Source organism: Scomber scombrus, chromosome 14, assembly GCF_963691925.1.
Source record: "Scomber scombrus chromosome 14, fScoSco1.1, whole genome shotgun sequence".
Classification (NCBI taxonomy): domain Eukaryota; kingdom Metazoa; phylum Chordata; class Actinopteri; order Scombriformes; family Scombridae; genus Scomber; species Scomber scombrus.
The window spans coordinates 24,601,851-24,615,925 of NC_084983.1; the positions used below are offsets into that span (position 1 = coordinate 24,601,851).

At 38.7% G+C, this 14,075-nt stretch overlaps 1 protein-coding gene across 1 annotated transcript in view; it reads right to left on the bottom strand.

Annotated features, from left to right (window-relative positions):
- The window catches only part of nsg2 (neuronal vesicle trafficking associated 2), a 36,069-nt gene extending 22,683 nt beyond the window's left edge, over positions 1–13,386 (bottom strand). The window contains exons 1-2 of the mRNA XM_062433591.1: positions 13,258–13,386; positions 663–773 (exon numbers count right to left, since the gene is read on the bottom strand). Coding sequence (XP_062289575.1) covers positions 663–773; positions 13,258–13,386 — 240 coding nt within the window. The remainder of the gene's footprint in view (positions 1–662; positions 774–13,257) is intronic.
- Positions 13,387–14,075: the final 689 nt, after the last annotated feature.

Genomic DNA, 14,075 nt, shown 5'->3' on the forward strand with positions numbered 1-14,075 from the left:
CTTGGCAGCGTGCTGAAACTGCTTCAGTGTAGCGCTGTGTGAATTGTGTGTGTGTGTGTGTGTGTGTGTGTGTGTGTGTGTGTGTGTGTGTGTCTTCCAGACAGATTTCACAGCCTCTTACAGTGTCCAATATCTAATTTTGTTCTCTTCCACTTTGAAAGACCTCTCAGGCCATTTACAAACACACAAACACACACACTAACATCTAAACTAAAACATTTGTACACCTCCGCTTGCACACTTTCTCTCCTCCTCTCTCAGGGTTGCCATGGAGGGAGGTTTTCATTGCTACCATGACAACATGAGTTCTCTTTGGTCTCCCCTAACGACAACAGGAGAATGGAACAGACAGCGCCTGGGTGATGTAAATGTTTTTGGAAAGGTAGCTCTGTGATTCACACACACAGCTGGAGTCACCGGTCCTACCCTTTGCCAGGGAGGAGTGTGCGCTTGCATGCCTGTGTGTGATTATGGGTGTTTGTGTGAGAGACGGAGAGAAGAAAGAGATAGAGCATGTTGCTGTATGTCTGCATGCAATGATCACATTATTACCAATTCTTCAGTTTATTTGCCTGCAGCTCTTTATATGCATAGCACATCATGTGAATCATGTATTTTTGAACTAAACTTATTGTTTTATTTATTTGTGTTTTAATTCTTACCTTAAGTCTCTCAGACACTCCGTCAGTAAAGCTGATGGTGAACTCCTCCACCTTAGGAACCTTCAGCCTCTTCTTCTCTGTCTGGTACTCTGTGCGAGTTTTCACCACCACCTGGAGGAGAGAGAAGACTGTTAAAGCAGTTCAATACTTAAGGATGTTTAAGGTGATGAATGATGGATGGATGGATGTTATTGTTGGGGAGAAAACATTCAAGTCGGATTATAAAGTCCACTGCCACTCAAAAATATATTATCCTTCTTGTTCCCACAGTTAAATGTTTGAGCCTCAATGTGCAGAATGATGTATGTGCAGAGTTTGACACTAGCAAGCTGTTTTCACATTAATCAATCAATCAAAGTTGATTTATATAACACATTTAATGTAGTTTAAAGTGCTTCACAGTTGACTGACAAGCTGATAATAAGGCAGAAGTGTAGAACAAGGACAACATAAAGAAAAAGAATAAAAACGATGAAGTAACAAAAGAACATATTACAAAGAAAAAAGGAAAAAAATGAATCTGCGGAAAGTAGAAAAGTTTCTCTGCGCTCAGTGAAAATCAGATTTTTAGAGGTGGGCCTGGCAGCAGGACTTGTGACATCACAAATAGTTTGGTGTCAATCCTGGTCCAATAGTCAACCTCCACAAACTTGAAGCCTCCAGTGCACAAATACTGAGAATGGACTTTACAGTGAAGTATGAGCCATCTGATGTCCCATAGTTAAACTTCAAGAATTAAATATATTTGCAAATTCATAGATTCTGAAATGTTTATTGAGGGAGAAGACGTAGATGCCTAATTTAAGGATTTTGAAGTGGTTAATTATACTTATGGTTTTATTATGGGGAAAATAAGGCACAAAGGTTCAGGTTCAACAACTTCAGGGTAAATGTGAAAAGCATTTATTGATAAAGGTTGGCCTTATCATTAACATAAAAGCAGCATAAGGACATATCACATATAAAACATTTTATTTTTTGTACACAGTAGTCAATAAACATCCATACTATGAACTTTTGGAATTGAATGCAAATCACATTTTTTGTTATCCTGATTTTCTCATAAATCTCCTTCAAAATTAGACTTCTGACTATGTTTACAAAAAGGTACAAGGCAAAATCTTCTCCCTCTGTTCTCGTCTGTTCTCTCTTCCTCTGATGTATTTGGTAAAAGAATAAAGCATTATCCTGGGTTGTGCATTTTTTTTAATTTACAGATATCAGTGCATTGCTTACTGCTTGTATTAAAAGATGGATATGCATAGCTAGAAAAATGGGCCTGAGCCATAAGGGACCAAAACAATAGATATGACACTGAAAATACATCAGGGGCTCAGACATCTTTCCAAAGTATATATTCTGATAAAGCTGAGATGCCATAAAAAAGTAATTTTGAGAAGAGTGAGGCTGAGATGAGTGCACAGCTCAATACCCAAAGGTGCAAGTAGGGACACATGGATGGATGATAGCGTAGGTTGCTATTTGATACTGAATCTGATCAAACATAAAAGAACACACAGTTTATAATGCTAAAGGGAAGTACATTGTTACAGAAGTGAATTCACTGACTCTGACCCTGGACTGGGAATGGGATACAACCCATTAAACTCACTAAATTACACCCCCCAAAAAATAGAAACCATCCTACAGGAGACACTGATGCCAGGCAGCTGTTAGAGCTCTACTGCATGTTAATAAGGTCCGGCACCAAAAAATCCAAGACCACCAACCTGAAAGGAAACCACTGTGCTTTTTGCCAGAAGAGCCAAGACTTCCCCAGTACTGTCAGTCTAACCCTCCTCAAGAAATAAGGTTCAGAGCTATAGCCAAAATTTTGGACCATAAACTGTATATAAAATGGACGTAAAATCCGTGACGTCACCCATTGGTTTGTGGACTGCTGCTTGGAAGCGAATAGTATCGGATCTGAGCAGCGCCATCTTGAAAATTTCAGGTGCATGCTGGGTAAAAAAAAAACACGGATTCTACTTATATGGGCATCAGGAGGAGCAAGAGGCGCCCTCCTGAACCTGTGAACCAATCAACCTGTCAATCACGACGTAGCCACGCCCTAATGCATACCCTGCTTTATCGTCAAATATAAAATCAGGGAGGCCAAAATTTCACAAATGAACATCATACTGCATTGAAGAAGGCTTTAAACTAGCGATTGAGACCATAAACACATTTTGAAAACGTTTACTGAGGTTAGAAATCAAGTGAGAAGTTGGTGAATTCTCCATTGACTTGTATAGAGACGGAAGTCCTTTTGACACCAAAACGGTCGCCCCCTGGTGGCCTTTTGATAGAATGCAGTTACTTCCGCGTTCGCATCATTTCAGAAGACCCGAACTCCCCGCCTGGTTTGGACACAGGGTGAAACTCCCAAAAAAAAATAGACAGATTTGACTTGCTTTAGTCCTTCCATTAAAGGATAATACATTTTTAACAAAGCATTATAATTCTTCACAGACAGATTATATAAGACACTTTATTTGAAAGTGAGCACACCCGAAAAGTCAATGCTCATGAAAAAAGTGTGCATGCAAAACCATGGTACATTTACATAATTACATTGGTCAGTATGATCATTATTTCTACAAGTGGATATTGTAGTGCAAGATTGGGGGAAAAAATAACTACGTTGCAACTTGCCAAATATGTTAATAAACAAACATTTTACACATTTTTTACATTACGTTTCTAGCAAATAATGTGCTGTTGCTATTTAGTTGTATATGAACATTATTTTTAAGAGACAGGGTTGTATTATTGATGAGGATAATGGCCAAAACTCAAAGACATTATGCAGATATGAGTATGACTGATATGACTTTCCAAATTCTAATGTAACTGACTAGTCTATAAATAAAATGTGTATAAAACTCAATATATCCAATCTTAAAAATTGTCCCTGTTTTTAGTAACACAGTGATTATTCATACACTTCAATTACAGAAGCAACACATCTGGAGTTTGTCTATATCTACACTGATATGTCAAATATTACATGTCAAAATACATCATTTGCACAATTGACACTCCTGAATCCTATAAAACACATAAAACCTTTTTCTAATCTGTCTTTTCTGCTTTAGCTTTGTCTCTTCTATTGTGGCACTGACTGAAATGATCAAAAGAATCAGAAAATCCCTGCACTTACTATAAAGTTAAAGTGTCCCTTTTACTGCCTTCACAGTCTATTAATTGGATAGATGGAGGACTGGGTAGATGCAGAAAGAGGCATAGAGAGAGAGAGAGAGAGTGTGTGTGTGTGTGTGTGTGTGTGTGTTTGTGTGTGTGTGTGTGTGTGTGTGTGTCTGTGTGTGTGTGTGTGTGTGTGTCCTTGTGGCTAATTGTGCAGCTTCTGAGTGAGTCTCTGTCACTTTGAGACAAAGCCAGAAACTGCTGTGCACACAAACCAGCTCCACTATCTGAATAACAAAGCTGTCAGTTGGCTCTGGAAAGCTATTATCTAAAAGTTGAAGGCCGCAGTAGGTATACTGAGTGCAGTGAATATGATTGGACCCCTGAGGCTTGGGAGCTTGGTGGTTTTCTAGCGCGGCAACGCCAGACGTCGAGCTCAAGCTTGTCATAATCATAACTAATGTCTCAATTTTGCCTCTACTTTCTCATTCTCTGACTCATTTCACAATAACTTGCTCAGGGCCTTTAGGTTCAAACACACCAGAGCTTTATGTTGCTTCATTACTCTGTCACCCCTCTTCTACTTTTCAGTCCTTTGTTTCATATTACCCAATGAAGTGGCCATCAATCAACATTGCCTCATTTACAAAACCCTTTAGCTATCAGCAGCACATAGAAATCTACTGAACAAAGTGCCACCTGCTCCGATCAGACAGGTCCAAATACTCCCTAGGATGGTATTCATTTATGAATAATAAAACTGTATGCAGCCATAAACAGTTGTGAAAAAATTTAATTTAAAATTCCGTACTTATTATTCCACAGAGGCCGCAACTCATTTTTCATTTGTGAGAATCTATTATTTCAAGCGGTCATGGGTTGTTTATTGTTTTAGTGGTGTAACTAATATTGGATGGATTCCTATGAAATTTAGTTCAGACATTTATGGTTCCCAAATGATCCTCAGAAGTCAAAATAGTGTTTTGTACTTTGAAAGACGTCTCAGAAATGTCTCAAACACCAAACACCAAACCAGTGAAAAACCTTAAGATCAAAAATGAAACACTGTAGCCTACTGGGTGAGCCCCTGATTTTTGTATTTTGTGCCACCACCATGTCAAACTTTTCACATATCCAATGGAATATCTCAATTTACTTTATGGATTGGTAAAAAAAAATTGTATTAATTGTTCCCAGACTATGAAAACTGTTGGATGCATTACTATGAAACTTGGAGCAGACATCCATGTTCCTCTGAGGTTGAACTGTAATGACGTTAGTAATTCCCTGAATTGTAATCTAGCAGCATCATGAGCAAATGTTAGCATGTAAACACAGTAATGATCACTGTAAGGAGAAGAAGAAAACAAAGAAGGAGAAGAAGAAAACAAAGAAGGAGGAGAAGATGTCGAAGATGGAGGAAATTGCGGCCGCGATGTGTTTGCGCAGGTAAAGTCCTGTTCACATAACCACGTACGCCCCCAGCCCGCTGACGTAATCGGTTCTTGCTTTAGACCAGCTAAAAGTTGGTGCTTGCTCTGGCTCCCGTTCTGAGGCTCGGGGCTGGAGCTTTGGCGGTGGAAAAGCAAAGAGCCGGTGCATAGTCAGGCTCTAGCTCCCAACAAGCTCCGGCTCCAGCTTGGTGGAAAAGGGGTATGTGAGCATGAAATGAATACAACTACTATGTTTACATTTACTCTGCCATGAATGCAGCAGCAGCCACCAGCCAAATGTTGGTAAAATATGAAAGTGGCTTATAAATTTCAGACACAAAATAATGATTTACTATTGAGTGGCTGGTGAATTTGTCAGTGGCTGTTAGATGTTCACATTTTTTAAAGTTAATTTCCCACCCTGCACGAGTGTCAAGGATTAAAAACAAACTCTGGACCTCAGATTTTTATCTTTGGTTCCTGTTAAAACAGCCTGGCAGAGCTGCTAGTATGACTGTGGACTCAAACACCAACAGGCACTTCAGTAACAGGCAGGTAAAATGATTCCAGTGCTCAAAGAAGCAAACCCCCTGCTGCAATTTGCTGAGAATCTATTTACATAAATTCAATTAGTCATGTATACTTTATGCAAACGTCTTCATGCACTGTGACATTTAGTATGTCTATGACTCAGACGGAGTCACTTTTAGATCTGTAATAGAGCTCCACAATATATTTATTTATTTCCGTGAGGTGAAATGAATAGTAGATGTTTTGGAATTCAAGATGTTTTGGGTTTTGTTAAAAGCACTTTAGAGCTTTCATTTTTTTTATATTCGAATGAATGAATGAGTGTCACATGAAAAGACTCAGTTATAGCTCGTCAAACTCAGCCCGCTACTCTCTCTATCTTTCTGCCTCCATTCATAGTATTTTTTTAAGGTTTGATATTCCCTGTGGAAAAGCTGTCAGAAACTTTCTTTGCTTCCCGTCTTCCCCACTCTGTGATCCCTCAGACCTGTTATCACTATGATTGCTGTTTGATTTTTCATCCCCAAAGACTTGAGCTCCTAGAGAGAGTTAGTCTTTTGATGAAGTTTCCGTGTGGAAGGCAGGGCAGACATTCTTGTGACATGTTTGATTGTTGCGTTTCCTTGTGAATAAAATAATGAATGAAATCCATATAAAAAAGCAGAGGGGATCCATCTTTGTGGCAGCTGATTTGGTAAAACATGATGAGGCTAGGATATAATCAAAGGTGATTAATGTTTAATCAGCTTCTCTTTTAGTGCTTGGATATTTGGTTGATTTGAATTAGACGGTTCAGTAGACACCAAGCAAAAAAAAACAAGATATCCACAGCTTTTTGGTTTTTAAACTGGGTAGCTTTGAGTTGTGAGAGGACTGCTTTTCAGGACAAAAAAACATCACCTTGGTGTTTGAAAATAAAATTAATCAAATGAAATATTGGCTATTTCAGCCCTAGACAGTAGACACATTAGCTTTTCAAAACGATGCTGTTTGAGAGGATGTGAACAAGAGAGCATTGTATATTTGTTTTTTAAAGATTTATGTTTTATAGGATTTTTTCTTTAAAACAGCCTGAACTGATTTTTTGGCCTCTTGGATGGAGAGGAGACAAGCTGATGGCAAGCTGTTTGTTAGCAAACTATCTATTTATACATCCTGTAGATTTGGAGCAACTTATTTGGTTTTGTGTTTTCTAGGTTCCTCATGAATAAGTCCAATATATTCACTCTCCTTCTAGCTTCTGTTTTGCTCTCCACTAACTCCAGAGGGAAATATCTGCCCCTTGCTCAACTATGTTCACAAGCTATTGTTGTTAACTCTGTGTGTTTGGTGCTGAGCATGTAGCATAGTGTGGGTTTATCAGAGCTTTTTCGCTGCATTAGAAAATGACACAGCTGAGGGTGGTAAGAGTGAACCGATGAGGAGAAACTGCAGAATCAACTAGAGGTAGGTATCGAGAATTGATGCTAAATTGGTCTCTGTTCCTGATTGGTCGGTACCAAAATATTGATAAGCTCCTGAACAAAGAGTACTGCTATCAGTATTAATGTTATTGTGTTATTATTAATATGGTATTAATGTAACGTTAATTAATTCTAACGTCTTGTCCCCTATGATGATGAAGCTGCTGGCGTCAGATGATTATGTTTGACATTGAGTTAATGCGTTTTTACATTCTGTGCTCTACAGTCATGGCTGAAAGGGCAAAATGTTCAAAAGTGTGGGTTCATATTAAATTTAATGAAAGTGCAGCTAAATACAATATATATATAAAAGATAGTTGTGTGTAAAGGGGGTAACTCAGGAAACAGTTTTAAGCACTTCTAATTTATGTTCTCAAATAATCCCATAGACAACATAAGTCAAGCAGCAGCCACAGTAGCAGAAGTAAAACCCATTCTCCATCACTAGCTAAGAGGAAAACAGCAGAGCATCACAGAGCTGTCACCAAGTTTACTGTAGAAGACTAACAGCCTTTCAAAGTTACCTGCCAGGAAAGCCTAATGCTGTGTCTGAATTCATGTTCTTTTGTACTTACAGTACACTTGCTATTTTGAGTGCATACGTGTGTTCAAATTGACAATTCCCTGAAAGCATTTTTTTTTTTAAGCTAGCTTCACACTATGAGTGACGAACACACAATTTGTGCCAGAGTAATAAAAGTTGAGGTTATTTCCCTTGAGCAATTTGTGGGAAAGTATTTTTTTTTTCTTCTTGCTGGTTTGAAGAAGATATAGATACTGTATATATGACATGGGCCTATATGAAAAGTTCAAACTGAATTCACTCCTGTCCAAATTTTTCCATCCTCATCATTAAATTGACTTGTATTTCCTTGAATTTTAAAAATGAAAATATACTTGATTCACACACAAAACAAAGGACTGAACTCAGGATGTTAAATAGACTTAATGATTAATAGATATTGTAATATTAATATACTTAAAAATGAATAATGAATTTGACAAAGAATGTCCTTTAATTACAAAGGAAAAGCTGACAACTGACATATTGGCCTCTATTAGACTCAATCAGCTTGCAGGCTTTCATTTTCATAAAGCCTGCAGTAATTATTACTGTAATAGATTTGTTTGCCTTCAGAAGTCATAGCTATTCGCACAGCCTCTGTGCACAGTCAGCCAAATAATGTGAAAAGAGTTTATGTATAATGTGTGATCATTTGACAAATTCAGCTTGGATGATGCTTCTGGATCTGGTTACGAGGGCCTCACATGATCACAACACATACTGTGAGAAATCATTCAACAATCCATTACTGAACACTCCTGCTCCCAGGAATCCCTCCCTAATTTATGAGGTTGTGCACACTGCTGTAAAGAATAAATGAAACTTAAAAGCAAAAACGTTGAGGTAAGAAAAGAATAAAGTTGTGTAAAGAGACACGTTGGACGGGATAAGAGACTGACTGTTAATCTTTCATGGTGTTTGAAGCAAGTCTTTGTACGTGAGCTTTGTTCTCAGACAAACAACACACACAGAGAAAATATGTCTGTCTGTGAATCAATCTGTTTATCATCTCTCCACCCTCCCCTGGTTGTTGTTTTTATTTTTAAACTACCAGCAATCCAATCAAGATATTGGCGGCCCAGCGGTGGCTTTGACGCGTCCCTGCCCAGATGGAATCAAATCTAATACCACTCTAATGCCTCAGCCTTAGTAGGCCACAGCAGCATTGTTATTTGTGTGTGTGTATGAACTTCACTGCAAACCATGTCGTCACTGCACCCCGCCCCTGCAAATATCAATGGGTAGCCCTGTAGTCAGGGAGGTCACACAGTCATCAGGCCGGATTAGGGCTCTTGTTGGTAAAGCTTCTCTGAACTGCACCGCAGATCTGGGGTACTGTTCAGGTCACATGACCCAATAAACCTCCCTTTAGCTTTAAAAGGCAGACAGATAGAAACAGCTCTAAGGTCAGATCCTGAAAGCCAGATTAAAGAAGATGAACTCTCTCTGGTTGGGGCAGGCAGCAAAAACAACAACATTATATTACAGTATGTGAGATAATGGAGATATTCATGACAAAGATATAATTGATGTGCCATATTTTAAGATTTTGTATTAAAAAAAACTACACAAAGCTTCACACAACACTGTCATTGCCCAAAACTAGCATAAAACAGGCAAACAAATATGTTAAAGACAGTGTTAAGTGAATTCAGACATTTTCTTCTAAACACATTAAATAGGTCATAAATGTATTTCTAAAAAATGTGTAAAAAGAATTTCAACCATTTAGATTTGAATTGTGGAGCTAGGCTTCACAAACTGTATTTCAAAATTTCTGTGTTCAGGATTTAGTGGGCGGGTCCGAAAATCACTGCCGCGTTACTTGGCATAAACCCGCCCCTGCTGCTGTAGCGGTATAAATACATTCAGCGCACACTACTACTACTACTACAGTCTACAGTTAGCCGAGTTAGCCGCCGAGCTAGCCGCTGAGTTAGCAGGAGAAAGCTCTCAGACGTAGCGTCCATGTTTCTGGTAGAGGTGGTGACTTTGATTGACAGGTGATACTTGGTAGGGGGCGGGGTTTCAGCGAACTCGGCGGTCACATCCACAGCATTTGGGAGCAGAGACAGAGGCTGACTTTTACACAACTTTTAAGCCTAATTTCATATATTTGGCGATTTTTTTAATCATTCAAATTTGGCACGGTGGTTAACAACACACTTTACTGTGGTATGTCAAACTCAGAACACATATTTATTCTTACTTTACACAGACTTCAAATAATAGTTATAAATAACTATCATTTTTTTAATATACATAAATAGACCTACATATACATATATTAAACTTACAAAGAATATATATGAAATGCTGCCTAAACAACTTTTATATATATATATATATATATATATATATATATATTGGTGCATATCAGCCAACATATTCATTAATACTGACCAATAATATTGGCGGACTGATATATCAGTTGGGCTCTAACACACAATATACAAAATAGGATGAAATATTGTGTGCAGAATTTCCATTAAATGAACTGTGATAGCTGTCATCACAACCCACTAAGCTCATGTCTAATTACAGATTTCTTTATTTTTCATGGCCTGTTGCATTGATGCATCACATGCCAGGGAGACAAATTCTTACACTTACAGCTGGAGACAAAGTCAAATATTTAACAGCACACTGCCCTTTACAACTCCCACACTGTCCCATGTAAAAGCAAATCAGCATTTGCATAATGCAACGGTTGAATGAATATTTTCTCAGTGCCAAAGTGAGCAGAATAGAAAATCTGCATCAAGCAACGAGAAGCAGGAAACTACGCCTGCAAATCTCAAGGCATGTAAAAATTCACAAAAAACATTCTTCTTCATCTTTCTTCTATTTTCCTTTTAATTTTCACCAACAATAACTTGCTGGTGTTTATACCCCATCACACTTATTCTCTCTGCCAAACTGCCAGCTCGAGTAATCAGTGGAACCCAAATAGACACTTTAGCAGTGTGGTATAATCAACACAATGGCAGCTTTGACAGTATAATATGTAGCGACGCTCTCGAGACTAGTGGGACTGATTTCATCAGAAAATGACTGACAGCTCTCTGAATGTCATGTCAGGAGCTGGTGGCTGCTGACAGAAATGACTTGTCACTCACACACATGCACCTACTCCAATGCCTGTATTATACACACACACACACACTCCATCACAATGCACGCGAGCTGCACTGTGAATGAAGCTGCAAGTCTTCGGGTGTGTATTGCTCTCTGTGTGTGTTTGAGTAAGTGTGTGTGTACGAGTGCAGTGAATGACAAGTCTCCCCAGTTAACAGACATAAGAAATAGAAAGAGATTATGCCTCCCTCAGCAGAATACACAATGAGGGTTCAGGCAGTACTGTGTGCTTGTGTCTGCAGCGGTGCAAATGGACGGCCGTGTTGGAATATTTTTAGGAGTTTTCTCGGAACCCCTTCAATAAAACCACTTCAAGAGCTTCATTTCAAATCAAATATCCATCATATGCTAATATAAACTGACATGGATGGTCATGCTTTTCAAATGGTAGAAGGTAACTTTTGTCCTCAGTTGACACAATGATAAATGAGGCTTTTGCAGTATTAAATTTGCTAAATATAAAAGGTCTCACAAAAAGACATTTGATATATTTCCTGTTTTTCCAGGGATCACTTCAAGCTATATTATTTATGGAGAGAAGGCTATCTGTTTTGATAGGGTGGGTAAAGAGGCTGTATTTGTTCAAAAGTCTGACATAGGGCAACCACTATTGACATTCATTGTCATTACTCATTAATCTGTCAATACATTTGTGATTAGGCAATTGATCCATGTCTGTAAAAGTTTAAAAAACATTTTTAAAAGCCAAACAAAAGTAAGCGTAAGTGACCAACAGTCAAAACCCCAAAGATAATAAATTAATAGTTTAACATGCTGGAAAAAACACATTTGTTTTCTTGTTGAATATAGGATGGAAAAGATTGATACCACTCTCATGTCTGTACAGTAATTATGAAGCTACCAGCAGCAGCCAGTTGGTTTAGCTTAGTATAAAGGCTGGAAATAGCAACCTGGTTCTGTCCAAACATAACAAAGGCCATCTATCAGCACCTCTAACAAGTTATATCTACATGTGGCTTCATGTGCGGTTATGTGTAGGATTATTGCCAGGACCAATTAGATGCAAGATGTTAATTAGTGAGCTTTGGAGGTGTTGGTAGGTAGATTTTGGATTGAGCTGCACACCCCTATTTCCAGTCATTATAAAGCTAAGCTAACTAGCTGGTTGTAGCCTCGTATTTGGTATAAATCTTCTGATATAACTCTCATGGATAAGCATACTTCCCAAAATGTCTAACTATTCCTTTTACATTTCTTAACCAATTAATTGATGATTATGTCCATGGTGATCCACTAATCAATTAATCTTTTCAGTAATACTGTGATGACTTTACTGGTTGGTGCGTTTGTTTATGTCTCCCTGCGATGATGTCACCATTAAAGGTGCCATATCTTCCAGGAAGTTGTAGTCTCCTGGTCATTTCCATTTCCAAGTACTCACTGTGTACTTTTTAAATTCAGGTACTGTACTGTAGACCTTAAAAGCTAATCGGAAAGTAAGGTAGACCTATGTGGGGGTTTGATTTCCCAAAGGGGATCCAAGCTCTGTAACATTAATATGAAGGAGCCAATTCCTGTTTGAAATTGAATTGATTGTCCTATTAGATTTTATCTCTAAACCCTTATTAGGCTAAGTATATTGGTTCAAAAAACGCTGTTTGACATTCATCCTTCTGATAGCTAATATGACCAGAACTGAGAGAGTGGTGCAATTATGTTACGATAAATTTTGTCATTTCATCTTAGAGTTCTGCAATAAATAATTGATCAGTAACTCAGAGTAGAAATATGCATTCATATAGCTGCAAAAGGAATTCATCACAATGCCTTGAAAGAAACCAAAACATCAGTGGATTCATAATGAAGCTTTCATATGTGCGATGAGCATCAATGAGCTTGCCTATTGTCTAATACCATTAATTTTCATAATGTGCAATCAGTGCAGCTCTCTGTCCCGAACCCATAGAAACACCAATCGGCTTTCCACGTTACACTGCCACCATGGTAACTGGATTAACAAGCGGCGCGGTGCAGTTACTATGGGATGTCAAGATGATAAATGACAGTCTGTCTGGCACCAAATCTGTCTCCTAATCTCAGCCGGAAAACAAAGGACACGGCTCGGAGACAGCTGAGATGAATGAACATGTGAATGAATGAAAGGGTGTGTATGTACGTGTGTGTGGGTGTGTGTGTGGGTGTGTCTGTGTGTGTTAGGGAGGTATCAACAGAGACTTTAAGGACAGCGTAGGTCAACAACATTGAATACATAGACACAGAGGATTATTTAGAAAAACAGATGGATGCGGAAAACTCTCTGACACACACAAACACATAACTGTGCTGCTGTCTCTCACCTTGTCAGGTGCTTGGCTCTGGAGGCTGCCAACATCCAGAGGAGTGATGAGGGGCACATTCTGAAAGCCGTCCTCTACACTCACAGGTTTGGCCCCTTTGTCTTGAAGATTACTCCCCAGTTTCACCATCTTTCAGCGACCTTATATATTCCCTTATTTCCCTGAAGACTGCTCCTGAATAGAGGAGGTGTTGAAAAAAAGGGGAGAAGATTGTAATGTAACAGGATATTAAATATTGATGTTTAAATATTGCAGTTTTAACTTGTTTGCAGCCTTAAAGTAAACAGTAATGTTGTAGGGTTTTTAAAAATAATGTAAAATATCTGTTTTGTAGAGAGATATGGGAATCAAATTGTGTCAAAATGTGAAGGAGGATGATTCGTGATTAGAGAAGCAAAACACACACACACAAATAAGCTAAATTTCTTTGCAAGATGAACATATCTCGCTTTATATTTACTGGAAACTAAACAGATCAAATAGATCCGCCAATAGCGTCTTGAACATCTTTCTCCATCACAAACAAACAAAACACAAAAATGCACCACTTCAAAAATTTTTAAAAAAGCAATAACTTACAGCTGATCGTCCTTGTCCGCCCGCTCCCTCTGTGCTGCAGCAGTGTTATAGTGACTGGACAAGAGGCGGAGGGAAGCACAGATGAGGAGCAGGTGATGCTGCTGCTGATGCTGCGGGAAAGCAATGCTGCACCGCCGGAGACCGACTGGATGTCTGGCGGCAGGTTTTCCTACCAGCGGGCAGCCCAACCCCCCCTAATCCAAACACTGCCTCTTCCTCTTCTACTTCACCACAAGCTC